This window comes from Typopeltis vanoorti, chromosome 2 (assembly GCF_054136105.1).
Source record: "Typopeltis vanoorti isolate ZY-2024b chromosome 2, IOZ_Tvanoo_1.0, whole genome shotgun sequence".
In the NCBI taxonomy this organism is placed as follows: Eukaryota; Metazoa; Arthropoda; class Arachnida; order Uropygi; family Thelyphonidae; genus Typopeltis; species Typopeltis vanoorti.
The window spans coordinates 22,753,502-22,772,871 of record NC_143550.1 but is presented as its reverse complement, the minus strand read 5'-3'; the positions used below and the strand labels follow the sequence as shown (position 1 = coordinate 22,772,871).

General features: G+C 37.3%; 1 protein-coding gene across 2 annotated transcripts in view; it reads right to left on the bottom strand.

The window, feature by feature from the left end:
* Positions 1–19,370, bottom strand: part of LOC150108871 (beta-1,3-glucosyltransferase) — a 310,372-nt gene that overhangs the window by 10,813 nt on the left and 280,189 nt on the right. For both annotated transcript variants that reach the window (XM_090403934.1, XM_090403942.1), the window contains one exon: positions 17,544–17,691. In XM_090403934.1, coding sequence (XP_090260060.1) covers positions 17,544–17,691 — 148 coding nt within the window. The remainder of the gene's footprint in view (positions 1–17,543; positions 17,692–19,370) is intronic.

Genomic DNA, 19,370 nt, shown 5'->3' with positions numbered 1-19,370 from the left:
AATAAGGGGGAATAGTTAAGATTTTTTTAATATAATCTTTTCCAGATTGTCTAATATACATAAAATACACAACATGCATATAGTGACAAAGCAACATTTCTCAAAAATTATTGCTTTGGTCAATATGTCAAGACAATATGTGCATGCGTAATAAATTTAGTTTAATCCTTTATCCAAGTGTGAGCAAACAAAGTTTGCGCCTGAAAGTATCTTCAGTACTGGGGTAAGGTGGTGCAACTCGTTGCAAAGGTGGAGCAAGCTAACATCACTCCTATCTCAGTATCTCCCATAATGCAAAACACATCTCCTTGGATATGTATAAATATGCATTAAGGGAAGGGCCACTACCCAGACCGGTTTCGACCTTTATTGAGGTCTCGTGGGAGGCAGACCCAAACGTGGAGATACTAAGGCAGAAGCAATAGGAGAGGTCATATTTACCTATACAGGTTTCCAACAGGTGTACCATCTTATTATTGAATTACTCTGGATTTAGAGAAAGATGTTGGAAGTTTATTTTTCACTTGGTTATTCATGGTATTTCACTATAATTAATTTAGTTTAATCCTAAATGATAAAGGATTAAACTAAATTTATTATAGTCTAACCAAGTGAATAATAAACTTCCAACATCTTTATCTAAATCCAGACTAATTCAATAATAAGGTGGTACACCTGTTGGCAACCTGTATAGGTAAATAAGACCTCTCCTATTGCTTCTGCCTTAGTACCTCCACGTTTGGGTCTGCCTCCCACTGATGAGACCCCAATAAAGATTGAAACCGGTCTGGGTAGTGGCCCTATCCTTAAGATGTGCTTTGCATTATGGGAGATACTGAGCCAAGGAGTGATGAGAACTGTCCACCTTTGTCTGAGTTGCCTGGTGTTGCACTACCTTACCCCAGTCCTGAAGATATTTTCAGGCGCAAACTTTGTTTGCTTATACTTGGATAAAAGATTAAACTAAATTTATTATAGTCTAACCAAGTGAAAAATAAACTTCCAGCCATCAAATTTATCCTATACATGCACCTAACTACATATCTTAGTTATTATACCATTTATAATTATTGATCTTCTTAGCTGCCTGCTGTTATACCTTACAACACTCTCTCACACTCCTCTGTCTCTAATAACAATTCCTGTTACATTTGTTTCAACCAATATTACTTTTAATTTCTCTGCCTTTCTTCTCTATAGGCTTAAGGAACTACCTGAACATCAATAAATTTGGTTGTATTAAACAGTCTCAAATCCAGGAAGCATTCATCCAGCCCACTGGGGGGACACTATTTATGACTTTAGACTTACCTTTGTTGTTTCTGCACCAGTAATGGTTACTGTGTGTAGGGCCTGTGTGAACATATCAATTTATTTTGTGATGATGACAGCAATTTGATGTCAAAATACTGAAAATATTAAGTTTTTTTTCTAATTAATATGTTATTAATTTCCTTACATAATACCATTATGGATAACCAACATACTAAGGTAGTCTGAAAAGTTCTCGGCCTAGCAACGAAAAAACGAATTTATAATTTCAAAATTATTTTTATTTTTCAACATAATCTCCCTTAACCACTCTACCAGCCAACACGTATATATATACGTCCAGGTTACTATGGATGCGAAGTGCATATTAAAATTGCAATACCATTGATATTATATTGAAATATATGATGGATATGAAGTGTATGAGGATGCGTATTTGATCCATAATGGTCAGTAAGGTGGTTAATCCAGCGATGCTCCAGCACCGTTATCCCATCCCTGTAATAGTTCTCAGTAAGATCTGCAAAATACCCCTCTACAGTTGCAATCACCTCTTGATTTGAAGAAAAACGCTGACCAGCGAGGAGGAGTTTTAATTTTGGGAAGAGATAGAAGTCAGAGGGAGCCTAATCTGGGGGAATAGGGTGGATGTTCCAACAGTTCATAGAGCATATCCCTTAATTTTCTCATTGCCAAAACACCTTTGTGGGCAGGTGCATTGTCCTGATGAAAGATAATTTTTTTCTTCTGCAAATCGGATCTTTTCTCACGAATTTTTTTGTCTAGTCTGGTTAAAAGACAAGAATAATATTCGCTGGTTATTGTTTTACCCTTTTCAAGATAATAAACAAAATGCCTTTAGCATTCCAAAACACCGATGCCATGACCTTTCCTGCTGATGGAACCGACTTGATCTTCTTTGGTGCTGAACAACTGGCTTCTGTCCGCTGTTTGGATTCTGGTGTGTAATGGTGAATCCAAGTCTCATCCATAGTAATAAATCAATGCACAAAATCAGTTTTATTCTTGTTAAAATGCTCCAAGCACTGTTCAGAGATTTTCATGAGAGTGAATTTTTGATCTGCTGTGAGCAATCGTTTCACCCATCTTGTGCAAAGCTTTTTCATTTGCAATTCTTAATGCAAAATATATCCTACACCTTTTGAAATGCCTATAGTCTCAGCAAGAAAAAAAAAAAGGAAAAGAAGGTTCATAAACGTTTATGAACTTCAAATGAATTTCTTTTGGCGTTAAAACTCCTTTTATAAAGAATTTTATAACCACATGATACTCAATTTTATCCATTTCAAGGGTTACAGACAATACTTTTGCTTCAGACAGCTGTATAAACAAACTACTTCATAGAAAGATTTGCAATTTTACATGGATGCTTATAACAGATGTACCAACTTAGAAAAAAAAAACTTTGCTGATAGTGTTGCCATCTATGGTCAAAGCCAAGAACGTCTCAGACCACCCTCATATATGACATTATTAGTAAGTTTATTGTTGCCTCCCACAGACCATTTCAGCTATATCAAATTACTTGACTGTGAGTGCTGGTACTTGTTCCTTGTTACATTTTGTCAGAATATATATCATCCTTTTCATATAAGAACTTTCTTATGTAGCTGTTGTATGGCTTATACCTTGTTTCTCCTGTGCAAAGATATTAAGAAATGAGGGCATAAAAAAAAGATTAGCATAGCTACATGAAAAGCTATATCATTATGCTGCAGAGGAGAGAGAGAGGTATCTTATAGACCACGATAAAGCATATTCATTCAATCTGAAGTAATAAAGAAAAAGAATAGAACTGTTACATTAAAGCCATCTTGATGAAAAATTGTTATTATGCTACAAGGAATGTTTATCAAATGCCAATCAACATCATATTCATAAAGACAAGATGCTGCACCATAAAGCTTATGACTGATAAGTTAGCACTTAATTTAAAGAATAATATAAAAAAGCAACTTTAGTCCCTTAAAGAGTTTCCATCATTTTTAGATACTTTAAACCTCCACACGCACTGAAGAGAACAAATGTCCAGGAAAGGTTTACAACCTTTCTTATTGAACATACCTAACCAGAAAACCTGCTCCAGAAACTATGCATGAACTTTTTCAAGTCACATAATTCTTCTGATAAACAGGTTGTTTTATGGTAATCTTACATGTGAAAGGTTGTTCAATCCCTATGGTATACTAGTACTATGAATAGCAAGAAAGTTGATGAGAAAGAAGAAACCAGAGATAAAAATGTTCTTTAATTTAAATTTGGTAGTAACTGCAAAAAGCCCTTTAGTAGTTACTATGTAATTTAACAGAATTAAAAGAGTGGAGAAATTAGTGATGCCAACTATGATGAAGATTGACGATAGAAATATCTAGAAAAATGCAAACAGGAGAAACAAATTCTGTGGAGTCATTAATTAGCCTAATTGCTCTCACCTGTAATACCTTCAACTGAATATGCACCAAGCATTATTTTTGAAGTTATTACTATAACATAGTAGTTGTCTCCATAATTTTATTATAATCAATCCTGAAGAAATTGCTTTTCATCTCTTCATTATAATACAACAAATAAGTATGAAGCCATTTTAACATTGAATAGTCTATATTCTATCCTACAACTCACAGAAAAAATTCCCTTTTAGGTTGTTACCTTTTTTCTAAAAAATTCCATTCTTATCAATACTGTAAAATCTCTGAAAAAAAAAACTCGGTTTTTTTCTTTTCTACTTCCACAATTATATTTGTATTATGTCAAGATTACAGTGCTTGTTTCTTGTTGCTCAGTACAAATGAACAATCATGCTTTGTTTCTATAAAGCACTGCTTAGACATTAATATGCATGAGCCTCAACTGACAGTGATAAAAACAGAGATTGTTAGCTTGGTGAGACAAAAAAAATGATGAGAAACATCATTGACAGTTTTAATCGAAGTTTACATTTTGGTCAGCAAAAGTACAGTATTCCACTGTATCTTAAAATTATCGATTTATACTTTTCAAATGTAACTGATTATTGTATGCTACTGTATATATACACACACAAGGTATGACAATTTAATTGGTGATTTGGTTGGAGCCATGTGAGTAATCATCTTTGTACACGTTTTAACTAATGCATACGTAAACCTCAAGCTGATAGAGCCATTTGCTAGTTGGCTAAAAACAATAGACATCTGTGTGTAAACTTTGGCATAAAAATGTGCGATTGAAATTTGGAGCAGTGTGTTAACATCAAATTTTGTGTGTAAATTGGCAAAACTGCTATTGGAGCTGTTGAAAGTGGCATATGGTGTGGATGCTCTGTAAAAGTCAAGTGTCTTTGAGTGGCATAGGAGATTCAAAGGTGGGTGAGAAGTTGTGAATGACAACTCCAGAAGTGGGCCACCAAAAACAAAAATGGCAGACACAAATGTGAACAGAGTGCGAGATTTGGTATGGTCTGACAGGTGATTAATGGTTGATGAATTGCAAATGAATTGAGAAACAGTAAGGGTAACTTTAATAGAAGAACTGGGTATGCTAAAGATTTCTGTGAAGTTTGTGCCTCGAATCTTGATGGATGAACAGAACGAGTTCAAGTTGGGACTGATCTTTCTGCAAATAAGCACGTTTCCAAGAGTAATTATGGGTGATGAAACCTGTTGCTTCCAGTACGATCCTACACATGATCCTGAAACAAAATGCCAGAGCATGCAGTGGAAAACCACCGAGTTCACTATGTCCGGAAAAAGTATGCATGTCACATCTGCAGTTCAAGACCATGCTGGTGTGTTTCTTTGATCACAAGGGGATAGTCCACTATGAATTCATTGAACATGGACAAATGGTCAACCAACAATGCTATTTAGAGGTGCTAAAAAGATTACGAGATTCTGTTCGGAGAATAAGACTAGTTGTGACCTGAAAAGTGAATCATCCATCACAACAATGTGCCAAGCCATAGTGTGCTCATCGTGAGAGTGTTTCTGGCCAAAAAATTGATTACTGAATTAGGTCATCCTGCTTATTCACCTGACTTAGCTCCCTGTGATTTCTGGCTGTTTTCAAAATTAAAGGATGAAGATTTTCTGACATCACTGATATCCAGCATAATGTGATAAAGGAACTCGAGTATTCCAGAAAGAGTTCCAGCCATGTTTGCCTGTTTCCAAAAATGGGACCAGCCTATAAATGCACAAGGGGGCTACGTCGAAAGCGACAGTAGCCACTAATATAGTTCTGAATGTCAGTTTTTTACAGATGCATTCTGGGACTTAAATTGTCACACCTCGTGTATAAGTTTTCTTAAGTATAAGTGTGTGTGTATATGTATATCTGATCCACACACGAAACGCCACATGACCTACAGCATATCAATACCATGTGTGGGCAAGAAGAATTCATTTTAGAAATTATGGACTTTACAACTGTGTTATAACTATTTTAATTCCCCTGACATTTTGATCTTCATATTAAGGTCATCGTCTGGAGTATATACAAGGACAAACTGAGTTACATTTCATACAGTAAGCTAAAGAAACAATGATTTGATCACCAGTTATTCTACTGGCATGACCTCTAGTTTTACCATGACAGAAGTAGATGGAATGAAAAAAAAAAAAAATATATATATACAGAAAAATTAAAAATTAATTAAATATTTAGAAACTGCATCAAAGCTAAATTCTATTTAAAATAACATGGGCATTCTTTCATATAGATAGTTTGCTTACAGTAACAATGATGTCCTATTTTTTACCATGACAATTGTTATGTTAGATGGCCATGGAAAAAAACAGGACATCATTGTTATTACTGTAAGAAAACTATCTATCTATATGAAAGAATGTTTCTCCCATGTTATCTTAAATAGAATTTAGCTTTGATGTAGTTTCTAAATATATAATTAATTTCTAATTTTATCTGTATTTTTATTTTTTATTTTTTTCACTAGAGGTCATGCTAACAGAATAACTGGTGATCAAATCATTGCTTCTTTAGCTTGCTGTGTGAAATGTAACTCAGCTTGTCCTTGTATATTTGTATATACTCCAGATGATGACTTTAATATGAAGGTCAAAACGTCAGAGAATTAAAATAATTATTTATAACATGGTTGTAAAGTCCATAATTTCTAAAATGAATGCTGATCAATCACCATGCAACACTAAAAGAAAGGAGGAATCGGTTCTAATTTTTGAGGAAGGCAGAGTGGGGGAGACTGTTTCAAAGGACAGAAGTAGATGGAATGAAAGAGGAGGCAGTGAAGTTGGTTTGGTGAGTTTCAACATGGATTGTAAAAGGGTGTTGGTTAGTAGCAGCTCTTGTTTTAATGATTTTGGAGGAGAGTGGGGGGAATAATAATGGCCAATTCAGCAGAGCACTGTCCCAAAGTATCTGTAGAAGAGGCACAAGGCAGAAACTGAATATTATTATTATTATTCAGGCCTCCATGGAGTCAAAAGACTCATCGTGGGAGGTCCTTCCTAAGACATAAAGTCTGTCAGGACTCATCGAGAGGAGGTCCCCCCCCTGAGAAACACAAAGTCTATCATACCACTCTTTAAACTCACTGACCGTTCTCGCTCCCACCACTCCATCAAGCAATGCATTCCACGGCTCAACCACCCTCCACACAAAGAAACCACTCCTTACCCTCTTGCTCACAGTTTCCTTTCGTAACTTCCAGGGATGGCCTCTTGTCATCACTCCTTCCCGCTGTTCAACCAAGCAAAAGAACTCCCCAGTGTCGACCCTGTAACCAGCTCTCAACAGTTTAAAAGTGTCAATCATATCACCTCTCCTTCTTCTATCTGCTAAACTCCGCAGTCCACATTCCCTCAGAAGATTCTCATAACTATCCTTGTACAGTCCTGAGACCATTTTTGTATCTTTTCCACAGTTAATTTATCCCCTTCAAATCCTGGGGACAAAATCTGAGAACAATAGTCCAAGTGTGGTCTGATCAGAGACTTATACAATGGAATGATAACCCTCTTATCTCTGCAGGTCAGTGTGCTTCTCATAATTGCAGCAATCCTCTGTGTTACCTTCACCACCTTTGCAATATGTCCCCTAAACTTCAGGTTTCTATCAATCATCAACCCCAGATCTCTTGTCCCCCCAACTTCCTCCAGTATAACTCCTCCCATAGAGTATGCAGCATCCCATCGATGTTTCCTTTGCAATATGTCCCCCCAACTTCCTCCAGTATAACTCCTCCCATAGAGTATGCAGCATCCCATCGATGTTTCCCAAACCTCAAGACCTTACATTTTGCTGCATTAAACTGACACCCCCATTCATTTGCCCATCTATCTAGCTTATTCAAATCCTCTTGCAGGGCTACCACATCTGCACTATTACTAATAATCCTTCCCAGCTTTGCATCATCCACAAACAACTGAATATCGCCTTGCAATCCACTGGCAATGTCATTGATATAAAGGTTAAACAATATAGGTCCTAGTACTGAGCCCTGTGGGACCCCACTTGTAACCTTCTGTCTCCTTGAAACTGCTCCACAATACACAACTCTCTGATACCTATCAGATAGACAATCCTGAATCCAGTTGACCAATCTGACATCCAGACCCATGTGTTGCAACTTAAATATCAGATTATCATGTGGCACCCTGTCAAATGCCTTTGCTAAGTCTAAGAAAATTGCAGTATATGCCTTTCCCTCATCTAATGTTCTTGTAACTTTATTATAAAAGGCTAGCATATTGCTAAAACAAGAGTGTCTTTTCACAAATCTATGTTGACTCTCAGAGATAACATTACCCTCATCTGCCCAGTGCTGTATACGGTCCCTCACTAATTTCTCCAAGATCTTAACAACTACTGATGACACACAGACTGATCTATAATTAGACACCTCCAGTCTGTTACTAGCCTTATGCAATGGCACTATCTTACCTTCCTTCCATTCCCTGGGCACCTTTGCCGATGCCAGACTTTCATTGAAAAGCCAGGTTAAAGGCACTGTCAGTTCCCTAGCACATTCTCTTAAAACTCGTGGTGAAATACCATCCAGTCCAAAAGCTTTATCGACATCCAGAGTTCTCAGTATCTGAAACACACACTCCTCCTGTACCTCTAAACCTTGAACCTGCCCTATCCCTCTAGCATTAAAACCGACTCCTCCAGGATGAAATACTCCAATAATGTGGTCATTGAACAATTCCACTATGTCCTCTGCATCAGTCACTCTATTCCCATTTTTATCCCACAATATCATTCTTCCACAGTCATTTCTCCTCCTACTGGCCACATAGCTAAAAAATTCCCTAGGATTTTCTTTGGATCTTAGGGCCAATCTCCTTTAATATTCCAGTTTCGCTTTCCTTGCCACAATAGTCACTCTTCTGGCCTATGTCTTATATTCTTCATGCATCTTCTCTTCACCTGTCTCCTTATATCTCTTCCATAGCCTGTTTTTCGCATGCAATTCCTGTTTAATATTGTTTGTCATCCACTTTACTCCCAATTGTGTCCTCTTCTTCACTCGTGGTATACAACTTACCATTGCTGCTAACACATATTCTTTCACAATTTCCCACGCACCAATGATATCCCGGCCTTCCAATTCCCCCCTCCACGAAACTTCCCGAAGTTGACGTCTAAGACTAATATAATCACCTGCATTATAATTACACATAAGTTCCCGTCTCTTTGATACTCCTGCATGTCTATTCATTTTCCAAGTCAAAACCATTTGGTCACTCTCTCCAACTGGTGGGAGAGATGTCATCTCAGTTATTATCAACTCTTCTGATGCTATAACCAAATCCCAAACTCATAAACCTCTTGTTCCCTCTGTTACATGTTGCCTAAGACATTTGTTCCTCAAGAATTCTAGAAATTCCATTCCACTATTGCTACATGCATCTTCCTCTCTCCAATTTATACTACTGTAGTTAAAATCTTCCATAACAATCATTCTTCTTGCACTTGCCAAACTTAGCTGTCTAAACAAACATCTCCTGGTCCCCACCCTCCGTGCTCCTGGGTCTGTAGTAACACCCCACTAAATATTTGTGAGAGAGAGAGGGATCATTAATTAGCTGGAATGCCCCTTCTGGACAGAATCGAGCAATCTTACTCGATTTGGGTGCACCACCCCAAATATGGGGCAATAACACTGGCCAACAAAAAAAAATTTTTTTTCTGACACTTGTTTTTTACTAATTTGGGTGTAATGATTTCAAATATCAAACCCGTTTTTCTCTATCACGTCAGGTTTTTCCTCTATGGCATTTTCTTTTTGCTAATTTGTAAGTTTTTCATAGTTTTAAGGAGGCAGTACTATTTAGAATATCAAAAAAATCGATTTTTTAATATTTTCTGAAAGTATGTACTTTTAAAAGTCTGTTCCTAACTTTTTATCAAGAAATTCGAAAAATTCCCGAAGATATAGCCTATTATTCAAAGCAGTGTGCAGATCAGAATCGGAGCGCTCACCGCTCTCGCTTATTAGTAAACGAATGAATGCGCAAGAGCCTGCAATGGCACATACTGGCGCTTTTAATATATTAAATTTTTTAATATTAAATAATATTAAAAAATCGATTTTTTTGATCCTCTAAATAGTACTGCCTCCTTAAAACTATCAAAAACTTACAAATTAGCAAAAAGAAAATGCCTTAGAGGAAAAACTTGACGTGATGGAGAAAAATGGGTTTGATATTTGAAATCAGCGCACCCAAATTAGTTAAAAACAAGTCTCATATAAAAGTCAGCAAAAATTGTGTTGGACTGTGTAATCTCTTAGTGGATTAGCGAGGTACAGTCTAATGGGACAATTGAAATATACTGCTTTAACAGATGTTTCATACTTGAAGTAGAAAAAGCCATCAAAGGCTTGAAATGTGGAAAGTCAGCAGGAGTAGATGATATTCAACCAGAAATGCTTAAGTATGGTGGTATAAAAGTCTTACAGTGGCTGCACTGCATAGTTCAGAAGGCGTGGACAGAGGGACAAATTCCCGATGATTGGAGTAGAGCTCTCATAGTACCTATATATATAAAAAAAAGGGAAATAAAACTGAATGTGAGAATTACAGAGGTATTTCCCTACTGAGTGTTCCTGGCAAGATTTATGCAAGTATACTTGAGAAACGGTTGAGAAGAATTGTGGAAGAACAAGCTGGATTCAGGCCAAATAGAGGCTGTCAGGATCAGATCTTCACTTTACGACAAATAGTTGAGAAAGCATGGGAATATAACAAAGATCTGTATTTAAGTTTTGTCGATCTGGGACAGGCATATGAAAAGGTGCCGAGAGAGAGAGAGAGAGAGAAGCTATTCAATACGCTACAATTATATAGTGTCAATGGGGCATTATATCAAGCAATACTTAGTCTTTGTTGTAAGTCAGCAGTTAGAATTGAAGTACAGGAAGATGGTTTGATGTTAAATCTGGTGTGAGACAAGGATATACATTAATCCCTCTGTTATTCATTATCTATATGGATCACATTATGAAGGAAAGTGGTATTAAACCTAATATCAAAATTGGAGATGTTAATGTCAGTTTTTTGCTTTATGTGGATTTCTAAATAAATCTGCTACAAGTCTGCAAGATTCCCTGACTAAATTGAATGAATGTTGTAATAGATATGGTATGAAGGTCAGCAATAAAAAGACAAAGATGATGAAAATAGGCAGAATCGTTGAAAATGTTAACTGCGTTGTGAACGGAGAACCTGTGGAACAAGTAAAACATTTCAGCACGATTTTTAGTGAAGATGGTAAATTAAATATATAAATAGACAGTCAAATCAACAAAGCTGGTATGGTAGGAAGTCAATTGAATAATTTCATATGGAATAAGAGAGAAATTAGTCGGAACACTAAATTAGCTGTATACAAGACAGTGTTCAAACCAATTTTAACTTATGGATCTGAGAGCTGGGTCAGAAGTAAAACACTTGACCAAAGACTAGAGACTGCAGATATAAGAGTCCTGAGAAAGATTCGAGGCATGAACAGATGGCATCAATGGTAATATCATATTAAAAACGAGGATATTAGGAAAGAACATGACATTGTCAGCATCCAGAAATGCGTTAGCAGAGCTAATCTCAGGTGGTATGGTCACTTAAACAGAATGGGCGAGGAAAGATTAGCAAAGCAAGTGTTCTCTGCTAGGTTGGCAGGAAAACGATCCAGTGGAAGACCAAGATATAGGTGGATTGATACGGTGAAAAGTGCCTTACACGATAGAAATATAAGATCTGATAAAGACTGATTTGGAGGAAAATTGTAGATAGGAAGTTATTAATGATGTAAATTTTTCATGTAGTATTATCATATCCTGTACATCCTTTGAGGGTACATGGCAGGAATTTGATGATGATGATAATCTATGGTTGGGTGGATTTGGCTTTGTATACAGTTCAGTTTGCTGGTCATGGTAGATCTTGAGGGTTTTAATACTTGAACACTAGAAGGTTTATCAAATGAAAAGGAGGAATGGAGTGTACTGTTGTCAGCAAAGCTTGGATAGGATTGGAAGTCTGAGAAAAAAGAGGATAATTGTAGATAGGAAGTTATTAATGATGTAAATTTTTCATGTAGTATTATCATATCCTGTACATCCTTTGAGGGTACATGGCAGGAATTTGATGATGATGATAATGATAATCTATGGTTGGGTGGATTTGGCTTTGTATAGAGTTAACAGGTGCGAAGAGCGTCTTGTGCTAAAAAGTACATCAAGTTTTTTTGGCAGGCAGCAGAAGCTGTCGTTGAAATATGGTTGTGCCAGGAAAAATGGGAAGTGCATGTCAGGCCAAGAAGAGAAATCTGATAATTCTTGGATATCTCAATATTACTGAAGGTAAGGGAGAAGGATGTGAGCTCTTTCTTGTGAGAGATCAGATAGGACTGACTTTTGGTGGCATTGAAGTTTACAATGTTGTCCTTGCTCCACTGAGATATAACTAGGAGACAGTTCAGTTTGCTGGTCATGGTAGATCTTGAGGGTTTTAATACTTGAACACTAGAAGGTTTATCAAATGAAAAGGAGGAATGGAGTGTACTGTTGTCAGCAAAGCTTGGATAGGATTGGAAGTCTGAGAGAGCAGGTCATTTATATACAAGAGGAAGAGAATGGGTGAAAGAACAGAGCCCTGGGGGTACTCCTGCATTGGTGGGGAAATCTGAGGAGAGTAAACTGTTCACCATGACACATAGTGAGAGAGAGATCAGTGAGAAAGTTTGCAATCCAGTTGCAGAGTGAGGAAGTCAGACCATAAGATGGCAGTTTGTTAAATAGGCTCCTGTGCCAAACCTAATCGAATGCCTATGGAATGTTGAGGGCAACCACATGAGTTTCTCCAAATTTCTCCATGGCAAGAGTCCAGAGATAGTGCTGAAAGCAAGATCAGCTGTAAATGGTGAGTGAAAGAACCCATACTTTTTTTTTTTTTATGTTGTGCCCATACACGAGGTTGGTTGATCAACCTATAGTACATTAATACCGTGTATGGGTAATAGGTTGGGAAAGGAGGAACTTGTTTATATATGATTTAAATGACTGTAAATTGTATTCCTTGGGAAACAGCACGGGGGGGGGAGACTGTTTCACAGTGCAGCAGTTGCAGGGATGAAGGAGGAGGAGGAAAAGAAACTTGTTCTGTTTGTTTCTAGGTGTACTGTGAAGGGATGCTGAGCAGCAGCTGCATGTGTTTCAACGAGCTTAGTACTGAGTGGAGGAATTATTGATGTTATTTCAGATAAGCATTTCCCATGGAAATATTTGTAGAATATACATACTGCAGAAACTAAACATCTGTGCAAACATGGAGGGAGAGAGTTGGTAAGATATGGGTTATTAATAAATCTAATTGCTCTCCTCTGTATGAGTCAAGCATTTTGAGCGAGCTTTTAGGGGCTCCACTCCATGTGAGTGCAGTATTCAATAGCTGGGAAGATTTGTGATTATTTGTATAATGTTAACAGCTGTTCAGGGGTGAAGTAACATCATGATCGAAAGAGAAATCCTATTTTTTTTGAAGCTGAGGATGCAATGGTTGTGATGTGTTTATGCCAGGAGAGGTTTGATGTGAGGGTAATCCCAAGAAGAGAAATCTCAAACTGTCTGGAAATTTGGGTATTGTCAAAAAGGATACTGGGAAAAAATGGTTCTTTTTTTTATGGGAATTAGGACAGAACTGGGTTTTATTAGCACTGAAATTAATGAGGTTATCCAAACCCCATTGTAGGATGGCTTAGAGATCGGAATTGAGGATGGTGGTGGTTGATGTTCTGTAGGTAAGGTTTATCAAAGGAAAGCAAGGAGTGTAGTGTGCTGTCGTCTGCAAAACCATGTATTGGGTTGGAGGTCAACTGAAGTAGGTCATTGATATATAGCAGGAAGAGGATAGGGAGCCATCACGCACAGTGTACATCCAGACAGAAAGCTGGCAATCCAACTACAGAAGTCCTGGGTCAGACCGAATGATGGTAGTTTGCTTAGTAAGCTTTTGTTCCAGACCCGGTCAAAGGCTTTGGTTATATCAAGTGCAACCACTTGAGATTTGCCAAACTTCTCCATGGCATTTGTTCAGAGATGGATGACATATATGAGCAGATCTCCTGTTGATCAGCAGCGACGGAATCCATACTGGCAGTCATTTATTAGGTGGGTGTCTTCAAGGTGGTGTAGTAGTTGGGAATTGATGATTTTTTCCATTACTTTAGACAGGACTGAGGTAAGTGAGAGGGTGGTAGTTGGATAGCAGTGACTTGTCACCCTTCTTAGGAATGGCTTGAATATGGACCAATTTCCAGTTTGTGGGATAGATTCCAGTGGAGTAAGAGAATATATATGGTGACATAGGAAAGGAGTCAATTCTGGTGCACAAACTTTCAGGACAATTGAGGAAATGCCATCAGGACCAGGAGACTTTTTTGTTTCTAATTTGGACAGTATTTTCTGATCTCTTTCTGGCAAAAGAATATAGGGGACATTGTATGTTGGGTGTCTGGAATGGTTGGGAGACATTTACTATCATCAGTTATGCATTGGAAGCAAAGTGTGAAAACAGAAGGTTGGTTTTTTCTGTGAGTGATGATCCAATAGGGCCATCTGGGTATGATAAGGGTGGGAATAGTGTTGGGCAGCAGTTACAGCCAATTACTTTGGCGAGAGACCAAAAGGCTCAGCTGCCATTTGGACAGGCTGCTAGTTTCCTGCTTTTTAGCCTTTCGAACTCTGTTTTGGAAGCATTGATTGTTTTTTTGCATCGATTTCGGGCTTCGGTATAAGCTCTAAAGGAGAATGAAGTTCTTGATTTCAGCCAGTTTTGGTATGTCTGGTGTTTCATCTGTACAGCCTTGGTACATCTTTTGGATAACCAGAGTTTAGTTAGGGAATGGCAGTTCAGAGTACTGTGTGGAATGTATGTTTTCATGCCAGTGAGGATTACTTTGATAATAAGTTCGGTGCATATGTTTGGGTTGGAAGGGCAGAAGCAATACTCCAAACATGGGAATGTGGCATAGAAGTTGTAGAGGCTGTCCCGCTCGGCACTGTTATAATGCCAAACTACTCTTGTCTGGGAGTGTCTGTGTAAGTGTTGTTGCATGGGGGAGGAGATGAGCACTAGATTGTCATCAGAATTACCCTGGGGGGGTCACTACTTTTACTGTGTATTTGGAGGCGTCATTGGTGAGGAAGAGATCCAGGATGTTTGGGAGTGGTTTGGGTTATGTGGTATTCTGGTTGGCATCTGAACAGATTGTAAGGTAATTCGTAATTGCAAATGTTTCAGCATATCTGCCTCCAAGATCTATACAAATGGAGGAGGAAAGCCAGCTAGTGTTATGGACATTAAAATCTCCTAGGAGGATAACTTCGCTGTTGGGAAAGTTGGATTGGAGAAAATCAATTTTTAAGGAGAGGAAATTAAAGAGCTCAGAGTGATTGGTTGCGTTAGGGGAGTGGTAGAGGCAGCAAATGAATTTGACTGAGTGGGGAAGGGATATTTCCAACCAAAGAAGGTCAAAGTTGGGTGCTCTCTGGCAAGGTATGTCAGAGCAGATGTATGCGCAGGCATCACCCTTGGGATGAAAGTTATTAAAGAGCGAGTAGTTTGGATACTACTGATTAGTTGGTATGACTGGTAGTTCAAGAGTTGGTTGTTGATGACCTTTTACATAGCTTTAGAGAGAACAAACAGAAGTGAGAGCAACTGGATGGTTGTTTGTTGGCTGACTTTTATCACCTCTCTTTTGGATGAAGATCTGTTTCCATGTTGTATAGGCTAGATTGAAGAGGCAATACAGAATAGGTGTTAGTTCTGGGGCACAATTTTTTAACACAGTAGGTTGGATACCATCAGAACCAGATGCTTTGTTTGTGTCCAGGTTATTTACCTGGATACAAACCTTTGGATATAAATTTATATCCATCTATATCTGAAAAGCTCTTTAGTAGTGAGAATTTATATTCTCACCTCAACTTACTTGAGATCCCCTGTCATCCAAGAAGCTCATACCAATGTGATTAGCTTCTTTTTCTCAAGATATAATGTTCACCATTTAAGATTTTTAAATATAAATACATTTTTTTCTCCCTCTCTTTCACTCTTACCAGTTATTTCTACAGTGTATTTTTGTAGTCCTTGTTCCAGTTTCTTGTTTATTGCTGATGTCTGCATTCAATTCTGATAAGGCTATTACAGTATCTATAATGTGGGATGGAGTGTCTGAGGGTGTTCTGAAAAGTTCTCGGCCTAACAATGAAAACACGAATTTATAATTTCAAAGTTATTTTTATTTTTCAACATAATCTCCCTTAAGACTAATACGTTTATTCTACCGATGCTCCAGCGACATTATCCCATTCCTGTAGTGATTCTCAGTAGATCTGCAAAATACCCCTCTGCAGCTGCAATCATCTCTTGATTCAAAGAAAAACATTGACCAGCAAGGAAGAGTTTTAGCTTTGAGAAGAGATAGAAGTCAGAGGGAGCCAAATCTGGAGAATGGGATGGATGTTCCAACAGATTATAGTGCATATCCCTTAATTTTATCATTGCCAAAACAATTTTTTATGGGCAGGTGCATTGTCCTGATGAAATATTTTTTTCTTCTGCAAACTGGGTCTTTTCTCACGAATTTTTTCATCTAGTCTAGTTAAAAGATTGGAATAATATTCCCCAGTTATTGTTTTACCCTTTTAAGATAATTAATAAACAAAATGCCTTTAGCACTCCAAAACACCAATGCCATGACCTTTCCTACTAATAGAACTGACTTTGTCTTCTTTGGCAGTGAACAACCAACTTCTATTTGCTGTTTGAATTCTGGTGTGTAATAGTGAATCCAAATCTCATCCATAGTAATAAATCGATGCACAAAATCAGTTTTATTATTGTTAAAATGCTCCAAGCACTGTTCAGAGATTTTCATGCAAGTGCGTTTTTGATCTGCTGTGAGCAAGAATTTTTGATCTGCTGTCAGCACCAATCTTGCGCAAAGTTTTTTTATTTGCAATTCTTCATGCAGAAGTTATTCTACACGTTCTTTTGAAATGCCTATAGTCTCAGCAATTTCATGCACTTTGACTCACTCAGTCATCCAATACCACTTGATCAATGATTTCTGGTGTTGTTACACTTTTTGGATGTCCTTCGCATGGATCATCTTGAAGGTTGGTATGGCCACATTTTAACTCGTCAGCCCATTTCTTAATTGTCGAAAACAAAGGAGAAGAGTGCCCATAAACTTTTATGAACTTCGAATGAATTTCTTTTGGCATTAAACCTTCTTTTACAAAGAATTTTATAACTGCACAATATTCAATTTCATCCATTTCAAGGAATACAGACAAGAGACACTTTTGCTTCAGACAACTGTATAAAACAAACTACTTGATAGAATGACTTGCAATTTTTGCATGGATGCTTATGACAGATGTACCAAGTTAGGAAAAAAAATTTTGCCGATAGCGTTGCCATCTATGGTCGAGGCCGAGAACCTTTCAGACCACCCTTGTATAAGCCTTACCACCAGAATTACAACAGGGCTATGTAACAGTTAAGTACATACAGAACAATGGGCACGTGTGATGGTATTTCTTTTCATTTTGGCTATCACATAAGTTCAGATAAAGAATCATGTTCGTTATTCTAACAAAATTAAATGGATTCTTTAGACATGATTAATCAAGTTTGCTTTCTTTTTTGTCATATAGGACAATAAACTTCTATACTAAATAAAATAAATAAATAAATCTATAGACATTAGCAACATACCTGATGAAATAGTGGAGAATGTGTGATTGGAATACCAAGTTTTCTAAGACAAATCCCCAACCACATGTCATCAGGAGAATCATCTGAAGGACAAACACACTTCTGACTAGATATTATCTGATGGACAGTTGTCATGGTAAATACAATGCTTCAAAAAAAAAAAAAAAACTTATTTTTGGGAAAAATTAAAAAATTTAGAAGTGGATATATTTTAATACTTTCTTTTAGTGTTGCGCAGTCAATAGCATTCATTTTAGAAATTATGGACTTGACAACCACGTTAAAAATAACTTTTATCCCGACGTTTCGATCTTCATATTAAGATCATCATCTGGAGTATATACAAATACACAAGCTGAGTTACATTACATACAGTAAGTAAAGAAACAATGAATTTGATCACAGGTTATTCTACTGCCATGACCTCTAGTGGGAAAAAAAATTATTTAGAAATTACATCAAGCTAAATTCTATTTATGATAACATGAATAAACATTCTTTCTTACAGATAGTTTTCTTTTAGTAACAATGATATCCTATTTTTAGCATTACAATTGTTATTTTTGATTTAGGAATCTGAATTTTCTAGTCCTATTTATAGTTGCTCTTAGAGGAGAAGGTTCCGTGGGTCGAATATGTGCCTTCCATATATTTGGGATTTTTAGACCATCATTATTGTTCAGATTGGAGTGGTTGATAATAAGCTCACCTGTTTCCTTAAATTTGCGTTCATGCCATGTTTTGGTGTGATGTAAACAACTAGTGCTTTTCCAGTCAATTCTATGTAAGGTTCAGGGCATGATCAGAAAGGCCAGTTTCACCATAATCATATTTAATCTGTCGTTTATGTTCTTTTTGTCTGACAGGAATTGTGGGTCCTGTTTCCCCTATATATGGTATGTTACAAGTGCAATAAATATGGTATACTCCAAGGTGGGCCAGCAGAGGGAATGGGTGTTTTGATGAGTTGAGTTGAGTAAGCTTTTTTAATTTTGCAGGAGGTTTAAAGGTGGCTTTGAGGTTGTATTTTTGTAGTATCTGTTTATTTTATCTGATGTCCCTTTAATGTAAGGAATGGTTATAGTTTTATTGTAGTCTGGTTTGTCTTTAATTGAGGTCTTGTAGAGAATTTTGTTAATAGTGTTTTGGCTGTACCCATTTTTTTGAAAAGTATTGCTGATAACTTTAAATTTGTCATTCAGTGCATGTTCACTGGAGCAGATCTTCACAGCCCTGTTTTTTAGAATATTAATGACACCTAGTTTTTGTGTCGGGTGGTGGTAGGAGTTTGTGTATGTGTCGGTTTCCGATAAACAGTGAAGGAAAGATTGCCAGAAGGAAGACATGTGACAAGTGTATCTGGGAACGGAAGTTGTTCTGTTTTTCAATCTCAACTGTGACCTCTATGCGTTTGTGTTGTTTGTTTAGGTGGCTAAGGAATGTGTCTAGCAGCCATGGGACCAGATCACGAAAACATCGTCAACGTATCTAAGCCAGACTTTGGGTTTTAAAGGAGAGGGATCTAGAGCACGTTGCTCAAAATATTCCATATAAAAGTTAGCAATGGGGGGGGGGGATAATGGCGAGCCCATGGCTGTGCCTTCTTTTTGTAGATAGAAAGCATTTTGCCATACAAAATAACCAGAACATAATACATGCGCAAAGAGCATTTCTTGGCTATGTGATAATTCAGGCCATCTATCCCTTTGACGATTGGCCGAAGTGGTGTGTGTTGTTTTCTTTGTGAATTTCCGGTAGCCCGTAAATTCTTGGGGAACAAGCGCAGTGCGGAAATAGTTTTTTGACTGTATCTTCGGGCCATGTGGT